Genomic DNA, 18,510 nt, shown 5'->3' with positions numbered 1-18,510 from the left:
GCAAATTTTAAATGTTTTGAATTTTCCTCAATACAAGCATAGTCTGGGAATTCACCTGCCTTTTTGCGGTTGAACACACAAAGTTGCTACCTGGTGTAGCGAGGAGATGTTAAATGGCCAAGGTCAAGGTTTTTTTCCAGGAGACTCGCAGCAAAGCTGAATTTCCTTGAGCTAATAAAGGAGGAACCTCAAATGGATTCTTTGATCAAAGAGGCATCAGAGGTGGGAAAATGTTCCCTTTTTGATCAAAGTGACCTGTGCAGGTCATTCAACCTGTCTCAGTAGCCCTATTGCGCATACTGCATCCTTCCTTGTAAGTGTGTGTGTGTGTGTGTGTGTGTGTGTGTGTGTGTGTGTGTGTGTGTGTGTGATTGTTTCCTTAAACCCATCTCCTCTGTAAGCCACCTTCCCTAAGGGAAAAAAACGGGCAGGACAAACTGACTCGCCCCCCAAGGAGGAAGTCTCCGAAAAACGATTAATCAGACCGTCCAATCTTCTTCAGAGGGACCCAGATGATATGGAGCTGGGAGGTTGTCGGGGGGTCTCCTGGTGGGGCCCGTGTAATGGAAACAAATGAAGAAGTATGAGGACTGAGACAAACCCATATCAGTCTCTGTCTGGTCCCTAGCGACACACACCGCCGCCTTGATGCGGCTAATCAATCTTAGGGAGAAAAGCGCAGACACCGTCACTGTCGCACGCACACACATACACACACACACATATTCCTCTCTGTCGTGACAGCATTGCCATGCCTTTCACGATGACTCTCATGCAAACCTTTCAGACCCTCCTCTCCTCCTCACTCCCCGTCCTCTCTCCTGTCTCCCCTCTTTCACTGTTTGGCCAACAAACGCTCATCTTTCTACATTCAGAGGATAGTTATGTGTGCCGTTCCTTATATATACATACAGTAAATCACAATGTGTCACCAAATACAAGCCCATTTGGATCAGTCCATAAATTCACATATCATAGTTCCTTTAACCTGACTGCAATACCTCAACGCAGGTCTGATTGAATTCTCTCATCAAGACTGTAAGAAATATTATTATTATTAGTCTCTAAAACCTTCCATAATTTGTTCACTCATAATTATCATCTTACCCCCTCCGAGGCACTCTCCAGATAAAGACCGTTTTTGATTGAGGCTGTGCACTTAATTAGACTCAAATCCCATTGAGAAATAATGAAATTGCAAATATCTACTCCCCCCCCCCCCATCAACTCCCTGTTAAGTGCTGCTGCTTTGGTGGTGTTACTCACGCACATCGTCAGACATGCAGGGTCTCGCTGCTCCAAAAAAAAAAAAAAAAAAAGATATAGCTTTCTGAGGCATTGCCATGGAAACGCCTCGTTCCTCAGTGTTCTGTAGCTAGTTTGGGGAGACGGCAGTGTATGTGTGTGTGTGTATGCGTGTAGCAAGGACAGTCAATATTCTCTCCTGTTCTACCGCCAACTGTCTGACCTGCTGCCTTCACCCCCCCAACCCGCACTCCTCCCCTCAAGGCAAGATTCTCTAAACGATTCATCATCTCAAGATAGAGTGGAGTATAGTGTATGTGTGCGTTGAAGCCAGTCTCTTTAGATCCACAGTAGGCCTATTATACACAATAGTGGTTTAGTAAGGACTACACTTGCAAACATGCAGCAGGGGGATCAGGGGAATGGCTAGACATCAGAGGTGACAGTGTTGGGGTGGTGTTTGGATGGCGGGTGGCAATGTGCTGCAGGATGATTCGACTCCCCAGCCCTGCTCCCGGGGGCCCTCCCTAATGCTGCTCATTTAGCAGGCCCTAATGAAACTTCACTCCCAACATTCGGGCTCCCTCTCTGTGCCACACACGGGAGAAACACACACACACACACTAGACACAAATCTGTTTAAGATTAGGTCAAACTAATGTGTGTGAGTTGTTTATTGTGGTGCGTTTGTGTGTTTTTGTCTCTCTCTCTCTCTCTCTCCACCTGCTGAGGAAGTGACAGCTAGTAATTAGAAGACAGTAAGTGGCTGAGGAGCCAGAGGAAATGATTGACAGGTTAGCTTCTACACCAGGGAAAAGAGATTGTACTGGTGTGTGTGTGTATGATTGACAGGTTAGCCCCAACCAACCGGAGGAGGAGATGGACGGCCCCCACACACAGGAGAGTCACGCCAGCCTGCAGCAATTCTCCAAACAACAACATGTCAAACACACAAGCTGGAGGCACCTTGGGAGCTAGATAGGTGTGTGGGTGTGTGTGTGTGCGTGCACAATCGTGGGTGAATGTGTACATGCAGGCACAATTAGGCATTGTATGTGTACACAATGGTCATTCGTATAGCTTATTGTGTTCATCACAATACACTTTAATGGTGATGATTCACTGATGTATATTCATTACTTTCCAGATCACTTTGATCGAGTTGAATTAGTGGGATGAATCTCGGTGACAGTGAATACCATTTTCTAGCCCAGAGATCACATTTCAACATGAGATTCCCATCAGAGGTTTCCCTAAAAAATCTACTCCACTAACCATAAATGTCAACACAATCACTCCTCTGATCATGACAACATATACACATGCATGCGTGAGGCAACAGCACTTAGTATAAAAACTGCAGGAGTTTGATAAATATTAAAGTGTGGGGCTATTACAAGAATATTCAAAGAACATTTTCGTCTGAATATCAAACCCCCTTTCCTTTGAGCTATTCCTCAACCGATTTGGACACCAAACTAAAATGGGATTCGTTAAGAAAACTCATACTTCTGCTTTATTTACATTATGAAAACAACTGCCCAGTGTCCATGAATCATAACCTAAAACTGTCACTTTTCAAACTCCAGTAGGCTGTTCAGACAAGCTTTGATGAAGAAGACATAAAAGGATAAAGATGAAGAAACCAAAACTGTCTTAACATTCCAAACTATGCGAATCGAGTGAGCGGTAATTAGTATAATTTCCCCACTTTGATGTGCGAATTAAATATGGATAAAGAGCAGAGATCCTCTCAACACTCATCAGAGACCGACCTTTGATAGACTGCTGGTTCCAAGAAAATCCTGGATTGGCTTAAATTTCAGTTTAAATTTGTTCAAGAGAAGGTTCAGATTTACCGACCTATAGTAGGCTACAGTCACTGTATAACCTATTGAAAGGCATGAGGAAAATACGCTGATAATAGTCACTAGGCCTATATATATTTTTTTTATAAATCAGCTGGACCCGGGGGAAGAGGTTTGACCCCGTCAGTCTCTCAGGCCCGAAATCCAAGCTACTTCACAGCAGTTTGGAATGGATTGTTTTTTTGGGGGGTCATTTGCATTTTTATTGCTTGGTGGAGTGATGATAGCTTGCGTTAGGCCTATGCGAGACCTGGACAGCGACGAGAGAGCGGAGGACATAATCAGGTTGTAAATCGCTGTCTTGTTGTGACTTCAGACTGCGGCTTTCTTTACATCTTAAAAGTGGTTTTGGTGAAAGTATGATGCTAGCTGGCCCTAGCTTCTGTAAAATAAAACATTTTACGTGGCAAAATGAGTAGACATATCATGCCCATAGTGTATAAAGCAAGCAGGGTGGTGTGATCAAGTGTTATCCCTGCAGGTGGAAGTGGTTGAATGAAGACTTAAACAAAGGCCAAACAAAGCCATTAGTTCTCCCAACCAGTAATTAGTCAAGGTCAAATGAATAGAATTCCTTCCTACAGTTTAGTCCAGTACAATTGTCATCCGTGTGGACGACACGCTGCACTTGTGGATGAGCTCTGTAGGCCTATAGTTTACATAATTTTCTAGCCTTTTGATGCCAACAGCTGGAATGGATGGTAAAAGTAAACAGTCTGATTGTCTTTATGGAATCTATAACAAACTCCTGTCTAGATCAGCAGTGTTCCTGGCCTGTTTGAGGTATTTCTTTGCCATTTTGTAGGTATTCAAGTCAGAAAAAAAGTCCTTTGTGGTGTGTTTTTATAAACAACTGCTCAATTACCGTCATCTTTTATGGATTATGGCAAGGTTTTGTTGTGTTGCTGCCAGTCACGGAAGACATCGTCCTAAACATCACTAATCAGTCACAGTAACCTTTTCTTTTCCCCCATCTCTGCTGAATGGAGATAATCTTTCTCCCCTCCCGACAAGTGTTATCTAATATACCTAACAGGGAAAGAACACAGTGCACCTCTTATCTGGCCTAATGTGATTATGACTAGGCTGTTCGCTTGTAACACTGTATATCGCCATCCCAGACCGTTTACTACCTCTGATTCAGAGTTTAGATGTTACATTGCAGAATGAAACGTTTTTATTCCACGGATTAGAAAATACATATTTATGCCTGCCAGAATACTAATGAGCTAGCCAATTAATGAGCTTCTATCAGTCTTGACTCTCTTTGCTTGAGGCTATGACATTTATCACAGCCTGCAAATTGATATAAACATTCTGCTATCCCCATTAGAGTGTTATTTTCCTCAACAATAATTGTGCATTGTATAAATAATATTTTTGTAGCCTTGTCTCTGTTCAATAATATATTGGATGGTCGTCCCTTGATGATAAGTGCTCTGCTTTGCTGCAAAATAAATGACGCGTTTCCACCAATTACATCAGGGCTGCGCATGTGTCTGCGTATGTGAGTGTGTGAAGCTGTGCTGTAATTCTCCGCGTTTCACTACTGCAAAACCCTTTTTAATTGGATGTTTAGGACTTTTCGGCGTCTTTGTGCTCTAAAGCGGTCTGATATATGGCTGTTTTATCTCGGCTAATGTGGCAGAGTGCTTTAAGGAATCTAACAATACCCCCTGGAGACTCATCTCCCCCTCGTTCCACTGCTTCCTATCACTATTATCATTAACCGCCTGTGTTTTCACACACGGCCAAGGAGGTGGCGTCCTCGCTCTAAACTCTAATTCCCAGAGGTCATTAGTAGGACTGTGTGTGGCGCCGTCGCCCCAAGCCTCCTGCCTGGGCCGCACCGACTTGGTGGTACGCCGTAGACAGATGGCTGTGTGTGGTAGAAGATGACAGGCCGTCACAGCAGATGGCTGTGTGAAAGACACAGACCCCCACGACCATGCTTAGAGGAGGAGAGGAGAAGAAAGGAGAGGGCTAAGGAATAGGTGGAGAAAAAGAGATGGGGAAGGAGTGTAGAAGAGAGCAGGGAAGGATACTGTCGGTGCAGGTTGGAGGACCGGGGAGGACTGGGGAGGATGGGAGGGGAAACAGGTGGAGAGAGAGGACGGTTGGAGCGCAAGAGATGAATGGAGCGGAGAGTTTGAAAGAGAAAGAGAGGTGGAGGGAGTGGACTAAAGAGGTTAGTATGGAAGCGGAGCTGGAGTGGGATGAGGGGAAAGGATCGGCGAAAGGGGTGGAGAGGACAGAGAAGAAGAGGAGAGGGTGGGCGAGCAGGGAGAGAAAGCCACCGGACTCCCCACAGTGGGATGTTTTTATGACGGTAAGTGAACATTGTGTTTGACCCAGCTGTGCGATAACACGCTTCCTGCCAAGGTGGGCCACATCTCTGACTGCGAGTGCCCTTCTAACACTGACACCATCAGCCTGGGCTACATTGACTGACTGGCTGTAAGTATGACAGACTGTTAACATGATAGCAGGCCTCCGTGGGGACAGTCGGCGTGTGGGTGTGGGAAGGAGCAGCGATAGAGGAACGAGGGAAGGAGGAGGGATGGATGGATGAAAGATAAGAGTGGTGGTCAGGGGCAATGGGCAGTGACTGGGAAGAATCCAGGGTAATATAGGGTTGGAGGGGGCCCAGTCCCTGTGCTGGCACCTCTCCCTCACTGGGCCAGATGGACGGCCATCAGATCCCGGGCAGAGCGGATGCCTACCTGTCACACACCTGCCCCCCCCCCCGCACACAGCCCACAACCTGCCCCCAGGGGTGGTGTTAGCATACAGGGTTATAAAATGATTTGGTCTGCGCTAGTGTTCAAAACAAAAGTATGCCCTTGCCTCTGTACCCAAATCCCATACCCAGCCCCGGCCACGCTCACTCCAAGCTCCATACCTCTACTCATTCTCTCCTTCTGCCTCATACACCAGCTACACACAGCCCAGCCCCATCTCCTGCCCCCCACCCAGATGGCACCATGCTATGGGGAGGGTATAGCTCAGTGGTGAGAACACTTGACTGCAGATCAAGGGATTGCAGGTTTAAATCCATCCCTACACTGTATATTGATTTGGATAAAAGCATCTGCTAAATGAATACATGCCCATAACCAACCCCATACCTCAGATTCTCTATATCACAGACATCTGCATCTTGATTTTCCCTGAACAGACTGTAGCACTTCTATAAAAACCTCCCACTGTGTTGATCTAACTCCAGGCTAACCAAATGTCTCACAATCCACATCCACACTCACACTTGACACCCACACGCATCTCATCCCACTCTGCAGTTACTAGATCAATATGAATCATCTAAAGCAGTGATCCCTGACCACGCGCATTGATCCCCGATCCTTAATCAAATTTTGGTTTTACATGCTGAATACACGTCGTCCATCATGTTTAGGTCACATTATCGTTCAGTTAATGTTTGTGTACTTAAGGGTAATTACATTGGCGATGCGCGAATGAACCAATATTTGCTTGAAACAAGGTTTTATCTGAAAGGGCCAGCAGGTAAAGAGAGAGAGACCCGTGTCATTTCCAATCAAGCCAAAGTGGAAAGATGAGGACCTTGTAGTCAAGATAGTTGCTTGGATAGTAGATGCCACTGTATGAATGCATGTATTTGTTTACTGTAATTGAAATGTTTAATTACATTAATGTTTCATTAATGTGATTTTGTAACAGCCACCAAATGTTATCACAGTTTAGATTTTCCAGTACATTCCCTCCCGAACACTTGTCATATTATGACTATGCTTCCTGGCTGGATACAATTTGACTAACGAGATAACTTTTTCCAAGCTGATTTTTCAAACGGCCAGGACTGGGAATTCCAAAACTGCTAATGTAAAGTTTGAAAGCACAGACGCAATCCTGCTTTGGCGAGAGCAATTAAAATATCAGCTTCAATCAGTTGGTGGATCCATCTCCCACTGTCCTGACCTTGCTTTCGAAAAAAGAAAAAAAGAACACAAAAAAAGGTAGTGGAATTTTCCGGCCCAGCTGGCAGCCAAGTCTGTCTATCGGGCATGAATACATCGGAGCTCCCCAAGGATCTACCTCACCCTCCACTGCTGCTGCCTGACAAATAGGTTACATTCCACAAAGTGTGTGTGAGCAAAAGTGAGAAAGAGCATGTATCTGAGAGATGGAAAGAAAACCTGTCCTAACGAAGGATGATTCCTTTATTGAAACTTAATCTTCATAGTCCACTTACACCATGACTGCCAGACAGCCACTACTCCAGTTTTGAAAAGCTGTGTGTGTGTGTGTGCGCATGTCTGTGTGTGGAGTGAGGGACACATTAAACTTTGTGCTGCTACCAAATACATTTATTTGAACTGGACACATCCAAAACTATATTTACAAAATATATGTTTTTACAGAGATAATCAATATGTCAACCATGACTAGTCCTATCTTTTGATCATTATTTCTCTCATTCTATACTCCACTATGCATATTGTTTCTTTTTTTTGTTTTACAGTACATTCGATACTATTTCTGCATTAAATCTGGCAGAAACGTATGTGCATTATTGAACAACTGTTACAATGCTTCAGTGATGCTCAACCTGAGGCCAAGGACCTCCCTTGAAACAAAAACATTTCTACACACACACACACACACACACACACACACACACACACACACACTCCATTTGTACAGTTGAAACTACAGCTCGTCCTTGCAAAAAAAGAGCAATTTGTTTTGAGTAAATGCCCTGTTTCACAGAGTAAGTTTAATTCCCTCAATGAGTCTGAAGACATTCAGAAAGTGTTTGTATGCTCTACATGTTCCATTTCCTATCTCTCTCACACACACTGGGACTGCGTTTAGAATCCCTCCCACTGGTGGTAAACTAGGAGGACTGAACTGGCATCAGCATGACTGTAGGAGGCTGTTCAGTAGTGGCTCCATCCTGCTCACACAGAAAACCCTTCTAGAACGACCCTTGTTGTTGAGCAGATTCTCAGTAGATCTCATTGGGATTCTGTTGGGAAGTCCTGTCTTTAGTTTACAGGCTACAGTGATGTCATGCTGGCTTTCATCTCTGCGGTGATGTAGAGGAGCTGCTGTCGAAGATTCCAACGCCAGTCAGGCTGATGAGGATGGAAGTAGCTCATCTTCCTCAGCAGCATGGCGTGATGCGTGGCATTGTACAGGTTGTTGTCCTCACCGGGGTCGTCCTCCAGCATGTATAGCTCGCCGGCGTGTACGTCCGACATGTTGGCCTGGAAGGAGGCGGGGTCAAAGGTCACCCATAAAGTGTAGCGATAATCCCAGGAGCGCATGGAGTAGCCCATGACCCGGATGTCCTTCAGGTCTGGGAGGTCGGAGTTCACCTGGAAAACAGCAAGTACTCAAATCGAACAGGGTTCTTGGAGGTGAGACATGTTACCTTTTGAATTCTTGAGAAATTAAGATTTCCCTTCCGCTCCTTAAATGTATCTAATGATATCTAACATGATCAGATAGGTGTGAACATGTGGTTCTCTAGCCAGCTGTTCCCTGATCTACTTTGATCAGATCAAGGAGTTCTTTTTGGAAGGAAGAATATCAGGCTGCAGTTTGGAAAGTTCCAATGGAATGTAATTTCATGTAAAGTATGTGTTAGTTGAGCTTGCTAGTTGTGCTAGGCCCAGATTTCTGAACACAAGTTAAGCCTAAAGTAGGACTCTGAAGCATCTTCAATTGTATTTATTTAGTCTAGCCAGAGGTTTAAACTCAACTACTTTCAAGGTAAACTATGACTTGTAGAGTGCGTTAGGTATCGTACCTGGGGCGTGTTGGAGGGGCGGGGGTACTGGCTGAAGGCGATGGCTTCTGAGTCCCTCCCTCTTTCCCGCCGGCCAAAGTTGTAAGCCAGGTTGCTCCCCTCGGTGCACAGCTGCACCTTGAAGGAGACGTCAGGGCAGGGGTGAGGTGCCCGCAGCCCAGCCAGGTAGGACACCGTGGGGAACACATCCACCAGCTCCACCACATTCCTCACCACACTCCCCGCTAGCACCAGGAAGGGAAGGACAGACAATTACAGAAATGGTGTCATGAAGCTGATGATCATCGTCACAATTCAGAGGGTTGAATATATCCATTCACACTCATTTGGGATGAGATTTAGTGGGTAGACCCATTCAGAGATTCTTAGTACTGACCTATATGACCAGGAAGCCATCCAATCACTTTTATTTCAAGTTTTTTTTCCTGAATTGGACATTAGGTACCTTTGAAGACCTCCTCCGATTGGTTGAAGACATCTATGAAGGGGAAGTTCTTTCCTGCTTCTGGCCAACCGAACTCTGTCGTCAAGCCAGGTACGTAGAACATCAGAGGAACGCGTGTGGCTACTTCAAAGTTGCTGTACTTGGCCCACTCCCCGTGTTCACCGAGAGACCAGCCTAAGGAAAAACACAAAAAAAATTCAGTGTGACGGAAACTAAATTGTTGAACTGCACCCGCTAATGATTTGGCGTGAAATGTACTATAAACCTGATTTAAATGACTGTTTATTTTATATAATGTTCATGCGACCCAAAATATTATATTATTTTCCTTTTGTACCACATGTTTATACATTGTGGGTGTGATTATTTACAGTAACCATTAAAATGAGCCAATCCATCTAACAAATGTAAACCAAGCTGAAGAAATAATCAATCGGTTGTGGTCAAGTAAACCAATATTTGATTAGGTTATGAGTCCTTCAAGTGAAGACTCAGTCAAATCAAAACTGCAAAGGGACATTTACGATGAAATCACACTGCCATCAAGTGGCCTAAATGAGAAATGTATGGAAAATGACGAGAAGTAGCGTGAGGCTGACATTAGGCTCTTCCGTTATTTATCCATCCCTTCCCTTGTGACAAAAATCAGGGGTCTGTTTAATCACTACAGACTGATAGGACCTCACTTTAGGTTCCTATCTAAAACTAAACGTGTATAACCCAATAGACAATTTAGTGGAGATGGCATGGTGTACTGTGATTGAGGTAAAATGCATATGTACAGAACAAAGACATCAAATAAATAAATGTATAATCAATCTCGAAAAAAGAATTTACATGGCTCATACTGTAGCATGTTAAAGACTGACCATAATATCACAATAATTATAAAATGTAGCTGGGTTGTGAATATAATGGAAATATTAAAGCTAGATTGTGGATATAATATAATGGCTATAGAATTCTAGAACATGAATAGATAAATGTTAGAATGTGAACAGAATATAGATGTTAATACTTCAAAATTAGACAAAAAAAACGTAGATATTGGAGCTCAGGCATGTGGAGCAGTATACTGACCGTGGTCGGAGCTGAAGACCACCATGGTCTGATCAGCTAAACCCAGCTCATCTAGGGCGCTCAGCAGTCGTCCCACCTGGGTGTCAATGTATGACACGGCCGCAAAGTAGTGCTGCCGAATCTTCAGCTTCAACACACACAAACGCACAGTTACACAAGACCACAGAAAAATACGATTTTCACATTTCGATTCAACCCGTATCCATCAAAGCAATTCTATAAATCCACGTCAGTCATTTTTTTTCTGGAGAGAACTGGAGTGAGTGTCCCTGTTGAACCTGGAAGTCTTGGGGGATGGGTCCGTAGGGGAAGCTGGTGTTAAGGTCCCGGACATCCTCTCTCCTCCTCAGGTCCATCCAGGGGTTGTAGGCCACGCTGGGGAGGCCCGGCGGCACGTATGGGTCTGGGGCCAGGCTCATCTTCTCCAGGGGATACAGGCTTAGGTACTCCTGAAGGGGTACGATGGACACAGACACACAAACCCGTGTCAAGTTGTGTCTCATAAGCAGTCACACACCGTCAGACTGATAAACATGCGTTTGCTCCCCTTCAAAAATGAGCTGCTGGGTTCTTGTACTTTCATCAGGGAAGGTGTGTGTTCTGGACAGTCCCCGGCCTACCTGAGGTATCCTGAAGGGGATGTGGGGTTTGTGGAAGCCCACGGCCAGGAAGAAGGCGTCGCCGGCCCGGGCGGCAGCCTCCAGCAGCCTCGTGGCTTCCTTCGTGCTCTCCAGGTCTGGCAGGGTGGCCAGGGGCATCTGGGTCACGTTCACAGCGCACAGCAGGTTCTCGTGAAGCTTGCCATCACTGCCCCTGCACATCTGCAACAGGGAGGCTGGAGGCTAAGCCACATCTGGACCTCAGACACACCTTGCTCCAGGTTAACACTCGGCCAAACACACTCAGTCCGCATTGCATCACAAGTTGAAGGGCTTGTGCATGTTTTTGATACAACAACATATTTTTGTTGAGTGCCCCTTACCTTTATGACAAACTATTTAGGTCAATACAGAGAGATGTTATCATACTATGATAACATCTTATTAGGACTAGGAATACTGACTAGGCGGAAGTCATAAGAAGGGAATGAGGATGTATTCATAAACAGGAAGGGACTAAAGAATGGAGTGAGTCAGGTTAAACTAGGACAAGGGAATGAATGAGGAGGTAGGTCAAGGTGTCCGAGGGGTGACAGGAGGGCCAGGAAAACTAAAGCTGGACAGCACAACAACAACAGATTGACAGACAGACACTGACCTTCTCCTTTTCGTAGGCGAAAGAGGCCGGATGATAGGGGGGTACAGACCAGCTGTATGGGTAATCATCTGTGTGGTTGGAGGCTATTCCTTCAGAACAAAACACACAGACCATACAGTGCTATATGAATTAATATATATGGCTTAAGCTTCACTGAAATTCTTGGTGGCTATATGGGGGGGGGGGCAACCGCAATTAAGTTGTTCATGAGACAACAAGGAACTGTAAAAACAAAAAATCGTAATAATTACATAGGAAATGTGAATCATGTTAGTAAAGTATGATACTAAGTTACATATTGGCCAGCCATCTTACCAGGGTGAAAAACCTTGCCAACCGACATGGTGGTGTATCCCCGTGATTTGAAGTACTGCGGCAGAGTTGTGTAGTTTCCCGCGTGGACTCTCCAATAGGAATTAAAGTCATACAATCTCGTTGTGTCTGGTCTGCGACTGGTCAACATTGACGTCCGACTTGGTCCACACACTGCTTGCTGTAAATTGAATGGCAGGTCAAGTAAGCTAGACACAGGAGGCTAACACGGAGGTTCCCCAACCGAATTCCAGACAGCAACAGTTGGCGACATATTTTGATTACAGTCTGTCAACTTACCTGTGCGTATGCTTGGAGAAAAACTTTGCTTTTGGAAGCAAGTTGATCAATATTTGGCGACTTCACAATTGGGTCTCCGTAACACCCCAAAGTTGGCCTCATATCGTCCGCCATAATAAATAAAACATTGAGTTTGTCTAGATGAGAAAAAACATAGTTATGTTTGTTCAACTTCATCTAACAGTTATAATTGTCTAATGGTCAGTGTGATCTTACCTTTAGCATCAAACGCAGGTGCGCAGATAAGAAAACTCAAAGCGCAAAGCCAGGTATGGAAAAATAGTAACATTGCTGGGCACCAGATTCTCCTAATTAGAATGATGGACCGCTATGTATCTTTTGAATTATGTAATAAAATTATGCATGATTTGGCAGCAATATTACTAATCACTGTTCCACGGTCGGTGCATGTCATAACAAGGCAACGTCTCTTCTTCTAATGCAATAACTTCCTGACAGAGAAGCTCCTCCCCCTTGTTGTAATTTGATTGGCTTTTGGAAAATCATGAAACGTGACGCACCGCCTCATAAGATTCAAGATTAGAGAAGTTATGTTTATTTTGTATTGAAAAACATTAGATATCGGACTGAACAGGAAACGAAACAGGAGCCGATTTTGAGATAGGACGGCAAAGACACCTGAATACAAAATAGTCTGTCTAGAAATATGGTATAAAGAGTAGGCCTACATTACGAATAATAATAACAACACAAAAGGACGTATTCCTAAGCCTGTTGTGAAATAAATTGTTAAACGTTTTTAGGATTGAGTTAGAAAGTGAAATTTCCTTCAAAACATTGCGTCTGGTTGATCTGTCCTTCGTTATACATACACACCTGCTTCGAGGGAGGAACCAAGTCAAAGTAGTTTATTGAGAAAACACTCAAACAGCCAGTTACAGTAAATGTATTGTGCTCTGCTATGCTGCACCAGAGCCTGTCTGAAGGAGAGACTGTTCACTCCCTATTAAGCCCATTGTACCAAATTTTGTTGCAGTTACACCAGAGTTCCACTGGGAGTGATCGCAATCCAGAGCAAAATGAATGGGAGTCTATGGAGCTAAACGGCTAAATTTGGCTCTTTCGCCTGATTGCCGTTGCCCGCCCACATTACTCACTGGCCCGTCCAGGCATGTTTGATCAAAATATTTTTTTAGTTTATTTTTATTATTCAAATATATTTAAGAAAATATATTAATATAAACATGATTTATTGTTGACTGGTGTGTGTTTTTAGGAAGCCTTTACGGCGGCCTTTACTAAAGGCTTTAGCCAGCTAATTCCTGCTATGAAAATAGGAGTATCAACACAAATCTCTTCAGTAAAAATTTCCAAAATGCCTCTCAGGGGTGGAGGCATCCCGCAAGATGGCGGAGCATGATATGAAGAGAATGACCCAGTACAAGAGCATGGTGCAAACGGTGGGCCATTCAAAAAGCCTGGATCCGGCCATCATAGCTGGAATCATGTCCAGGGAGTCCCGAGCCAGTGCTGCTCTGGTCAACGGCTGGGGAGACCAAGGCAACGGCTTTGGTCTTATGCAAGTATGTACTAAGGTCCATATGTGAGAACAAAGGTTGTTCTCTTGCCGATGGCATGCACACCCAATTATAGAATTGACTCAAGCACACAGTAAAAATAAATAGACTAATCTAGACTTTCATGCTACTTTCCCTCCATAGGAGACACATTTATGAATCATTCTCCAATGCTGTACCTTGTACTATAAATGCGTGGTAAACCTCTTGTTTTCACAGGTCGACAAACGTTTCCATAAGCTAGTTGCCGAGTGGGACAGCAAGGAGCATGTGAACCAGGCAACGGGGATTCTTGTTGATTTTATCAACAAAATACAGAAGAAGTTCCCTAAATGGCCAAAGGAACACCAGCTGAAAGGTACGTTGAGTATTAGTTCCCCTTTTCTTGTTCTGCAATGTCACTAGAAAGTGATTGGACAGGTTGTATGTCCAGAACTAAATAAGAATGGCCAATGTGCGTCATAATGCATGTATGCTCAGTGTAGTTTTTTTTAAAAGTCTTTCTGTTTTGAAGAAATACATATTTCTTTGATTTTAGTAACTATCTATTTTTTTCAGGGGGAATATCAGCCTACAATATAGATGACAAAAATGTCAAAACCTATGAGGGTATGGATGTGGGCACCCCCAGGGATGACTATTCCAATGATGTGGTGGCCCGGTCACAGTGGTTCAAAACTCAAGGCTTCTAAAGTTTCTCCTAAGCTTCAGTCCTTATAATTGCTGGATATGTTGGCTTTACTGCAAACATTTTTATATTCAGTCTCATTTATTCTCTCTACTGGCATGTGATGTAGGCTAATGTTGTGATGATCATGACTCATTTGAAAGGCTTTTCCCACAATAAAAGATCATGCTTTGTTTATCAATGGCCACTGGAGTGCGCTGTTTTCCTTTATCAATGTAAAAGTGTGCCACAATGTGCCACCCTTTGAAATGTATTCTCTCTAAAATGTGTTATTGCCTTGTAAATCATAATACAATTTGTGATGTAGCCTACTTGAAGCATTCAGCCTACTTTTCTTAGAAAATTTAAAACTGAAAGGGCAGCGCTAAAACAAAGGAAACGAAACAGGAGCTGATTTTGAGATATGACGGCAAAGACACCTGAATACAAAATAGCCTAGTCTGTCTAGAAATATGGTAGAAAAGAGTAGGCATAACTCAACAACACAAAAGGACGTATTCCTTTTCATCACAAGCCTGATGTGAAATAAGCTGTTAAGCGTTTTTAGGATTGAGTTAGAAAGTGAAATTTCCTTCAAAACATTGCATCTGGTTTATGTGTCCTTTGATATACCAGCGAATGTCTAATATGGGGAGAACCATATAATAGGAGAACTGCCACTCTCGGGAAACTTCCGGGTTCTGAACTGGTTGCAGTTCCACTCTAGTTCCATATGAAGGCGCTAACGGGCGAGTGCAGAATGAATTGGAGGTCTATGGAGCTATACCCATATATCTATGTCCCCTCAAAATCCACTTTTCTCAGGATATATTTTTTTGTCTAGTAATTTGAATGTTGAATTCAAAAGGGGAGGCAAGAAAAAGACACACTGCTGGGTGTTAGATTTTTTTAAAGTCGCTTTTTTTCTTTCTTAAAAAGCCTTTTAAAATGTCAATGACGTCACATATATCGAACGACCAGAGATACTGCTTTACGGCAAACTCTGGTCACTTCCTTTTTTCTCTCGAGGAATCTACAATAGGCTCTCTATGTCAATACACATGCTAGAAAGAGTTTTGGTTTGCTAATGTTGTTGCTAATGTTGCTTATGCTCTGACATTCTGGTTAGGATACCATAAAGCGGGATCTCTGGTCGTAGTCAGTCCTTCACTAACCAATCAGCATTCATGAGCAGAATGCTAGCGTGTTATGGACAAAAACGACTCACCCTGTAAGAAATAGAAAGGACATAAGTACTCGTTCATTCAATTTTCGACCTATAATCCATGTTGAACATGCAACAACTACAGTCAAATCTGAGATTTCTCAACGACAATCAGGCGAAAGAGACAAATTTAGCTGTTTAGCTTCATAGACTCCCATTCATTTTGCACTCGCTCGCGATCACCCCCAGTGGAACTCTGGTGGAACTGCAACCAAATTCGGTAGAATGGGGTTTAATAGGGAGTGGACAGGCTCTCCGTAGACAGGCTCTGGTTATACCTACACACCTGCTTTGAGGGAGGAACCAAGTCAAAGTAGTTTATAGATGAGAAAACAGTCGAACAGCCAGTTACAGTAAATGTATTGTGATATGCTGTGCTGCACTGTCCTGGGCTTTAATGGAATAGGCTATGTTGTGTTCTGTTGAGCAGTTTCTGGCAAAGCCCTCCTCTGCCTTTTGCAACAGTGTCCATGGGCACGCCTTATTTAGACTGGCACAGGTTTTGAGGAACCTGCATATCAAGAAAACCCCCAAAGAGAAAGTAAGATGGGTGAGTTATTTTCTGCTGTTAAGACACAGGAACCTGTATGTAAAATATGTTAACATATTTATCATATTTTGCCATACAGCGTGGTGTATGTTGAAAGCCTGTTCAAAGTTGTTTACTTCTTTACTAAGTTCAAAATGAATACAGGAAACGTGTGAACTCTTCTGTTCCTATTTTAGCGAGTCTTTTGGCGACATCATGAAAGTGGAGACCAGTGGTGCTTCAGAGAAAACCAGCCAAACAAGACAAGCTGACTGTCAAAGGTGTGTGTGTGTGTTGCTTAATCTCAACAAAGCTGTATGCACTTCAATTCCTGCTATGAAATTAATGGCTTTAATGGGATAGGCGTTGTGTTCTGTTGAGAAGCATCTAGACAAGCCCTTCTCTGCCTGTCGCAACAGTGTCCAGGGGCACGCCTGATTTCTTTAAACAAGCGCAGGTTTTGATGAACCTACATATCAAGAAAATCCCCAAAGAAAAAGGAACATGGGTGAGTTATCTGCTGTTAGGACACAGGAACCTGTAGCATTTGCCATTCTAGTAAATTAACTTATTTATCATATTTTGCCATACAGCGTTGTGTATGTTGAAAGCCTGTTCAAAGTTGTTTAAAATGAATACAGGAAACGTGTGAACTCTTCTGTTCCTATTTTAGCGAGTCTTTTTGGCGACATCATGAAAGTGGAGACCAGTGGCGCTTCAGAGAAAACTGCCAAACAAGACAAGCTGACTGTCAAAGGTGTGTGTTGCTTAATCTCAACAAAGCTGTATGCACTTCAATTCCTGCTATGAAAATAGGAGTATCAACACAAATATCTTCAGTAAAAATTTCCAAAATGCCTCTCAGGGGTGGAGGCATCCCGCAAGATGGCGGAGCATGATATGAAGAGAATGACCCAGTACAAGAGCATGGTGCAAACGGTGGGCCATTCAAAAAGCCTGGATCCGGCCATCATAGCTGGAATCATGTCCAGGGAGTCCCGAGCCGGTGCTGCTCTGGTCAACGGCTGGGGAGACCATGGCAACGGCTTTGGTCTTATGCAAGTGCGTACTAAGGACTTGCATCTGCACACAGGCTCTGCAAGAAAATAACTGTCACCGTATTGTAGAATAGAGTAAATACAAACACAATACATATATGAGAAGGCTGAATACACTTTGTGTGTCTGAAAGGCTAATAGAAGGTAGATGGTAGAATAGATTTATAATAACTATGATTATTGTTGTTATTAGTAATACATAGAAATTATAGAATTGACTCAAGCACACAGTAAAAAGAAACAGACTAATCTAGCCTTTCATGCTACTTTCCCTCCATAGGAGACACATTTATGAATCATTCTCCAACTATGCTCTACCTTGTACTATAAATGCGTGGTAAACCTCTTGTTTCGACAGGTCGACAAGCGTTTCCATAAGCTAGTTGGCGAGTGGGACAGCAAGGAGCATGTGAACCAGGCAACGGGGATTCTTGTTGATTTTATCAACACAATCCAGAAGAAGTTCCCTAAATGGCCAAAGGAACACCAGCTTAAAGGTACTTTGAGTATTAGTTCCCCTTTTCTTGTTCTGCAATGTCACTAGAAAGTGATAGGACAGATTGTAGGTTCAGAACTGAATAAGAATGGCCACTGTGTGTCATAATGCATGCATGCTCAGTGTAGGTTTTTTACAAAAAGCCCAAAGTCTTTCTATTTTGAAGAAATACATATTTCTTTGATTTTAGTAACTACATAATCAATTTTCTTTTTCAGGGGGAATATCGGCCTACAATGCAGGGGCCAAAAATGTCCAAACCTATGAGCGTATGGATGTGGGCACCACCGGGGATGACTATTCCAATGACGTGGTGGCCCGGTCACAGTGGTTCAAAACTCAAGGCTTCTAAAGTTTCTCCTAAGCTTCAATCCTTGATTATGAGAATAGGAGAATAATTGATGGATATTTTGGCTATACTGCAAACCTTTTTATATTCAGTCTCATTTATTCTCTCTACTGGCATGTGATGTAGGCTAATGTTGTGATGATCATGACTCGTTTGAAAGGCTGTTCCCACAATAAAAGATCATGCTTTGTTTATCAATGGCCACTGGAGTGCGCTGTTTTCCTTTATCAATGTAAAAGTGTGCCACAATGTGCCACCCTGTAAAATGTATTCAGTGTCTTTTGTGTGTTATTGTCTTGTAAATCATAATACAATTTTTGATGTAGCCTACTCGAAGTTGCCTATTA

At 43.4% G+C, this 18,510-nt stretch overlaps 3 protein-coding genes across 6 annotated transcripts; 2 read left to right on the top strand and 1 right to left on the bottom strand.

Moving 5' to 3' along the window:
• Positions 1-7,443: 7,443 nt before the first annotated feature.
• Positions 7,444-12,758, bottom strand: ids (iduronate 2-sulfatase). Of its 2 annotated transcripts, XR_009932042.1 has the most exons (11): positions 12,518-12,758; positions 12,302-12,438; positions 12,005-12,182; positions 11,690-11,778; positions 11,053-11,253; positions 10,711-10,881; positions 10,433-10,559; positions 9,353-9,526; positions 8,908-9,131; positions 7,768-8,473; positions 7,444-7,737 (listed from the first exon to the last, which is right to left on the bottom strand). XR_009932042.1 is itself a non-coding variant. In XM_062476676.1 (10 exons), exons 1-10 carry the CDS (start codon positions 12,588-12,590, stop codon positions 8,153-8,155), a joined length of 1,695 nt encoding a protein of 564 aa, XP_062332660.1. In that variant the 5' UTR covers positions 12,591-12,758; the 3' UTR covers positions 7,444-8,152. The 2 variants fall into 2 exon arrangements, 1 of the variants encoding a protein (XP_062332660.1); XM_062476676.1 differs by having other exon boundaries at positions 7,444-8,473.
• An 881-nt stretch (positions 12,759-13,639) lies between these two features.
• On the top strand, positions 13,640-14,712 carry LOC134032476 (lysozyme G-like). The gene is made up of 3 exons (XM_062476452.1): positions 13,640-13,845; positions 14,059-14,197; positions 14,398-14,712. Exons 1-3 carry the CDS (start codon positions 13,669-13,671, stop codon positions 14,529-14,531), a joined length of 450 nt encoding a protein of 149 aa, XP_062332436.1. The 5' UTR covers positions 13,640-13,668; the 3' UTR covers positions 14,532-14,712.
• Positions 14,713-16,179: 1,467 nt separating this feature from the next.
• LOC134032475 (lysozyme g-like) lies at positions 16,180-18,365 on the top strand. 3 transcript variants are annotated; one of them, XM_062476451.1, is made up of 7 exons: positions 16,180-16,281; positions 16,458-16,541; positions 16,680-16,768; positions 16,934-17,017; positions 17,126-17,322; positions 17,677-17,815; positions 18,033-18,365. In XM_062476451.1, the coding sequence occupies exons 3-7, from the start codon at positions 16,765-16,767 to the stop codon at positions 18,164-18,166; spliced, it is 558 nt and encodes a 185-aa protein (XP_062332435.1). In that variant the 5' UTR covers positions 16,180-16,281; positions 16,458-16,541; positions 16,680-16,764; the 3' UTR covers positions 18,167-18,365. The 3 variants fall into 3 exon arrangements, with proteins under 3 accessions (XP_062332435.1, XP_062332433.1, XP_062332434.1); XM_062476449.1 differs by having other exon boundaries at positions 16,645-16,768; XM_062476450.1 differs by having other exon boundaries at positions 16,624-16,768.
• The last annotated feature ends 145 nt before the right edge of the window (positions 18,366-18,510 follow it).

This window comes from Osmerus eperlanus, chromosome 13, assembly GCF_963692335.1.
Source record: "Osmerus eperlanus chromosome 13, fOsmEpe2.1, whole genome shotgun sequence".
NCBI classification, from domain to species: Eukaryota; Metazoa; Chordata; class Actinopteri; order Osmeriformes; family Osmeridae; genus Osmerus; species Osmerus eperlanus.
This window is presented reverse-complemented; position numbering and strand designations above follow the sequence as displayed.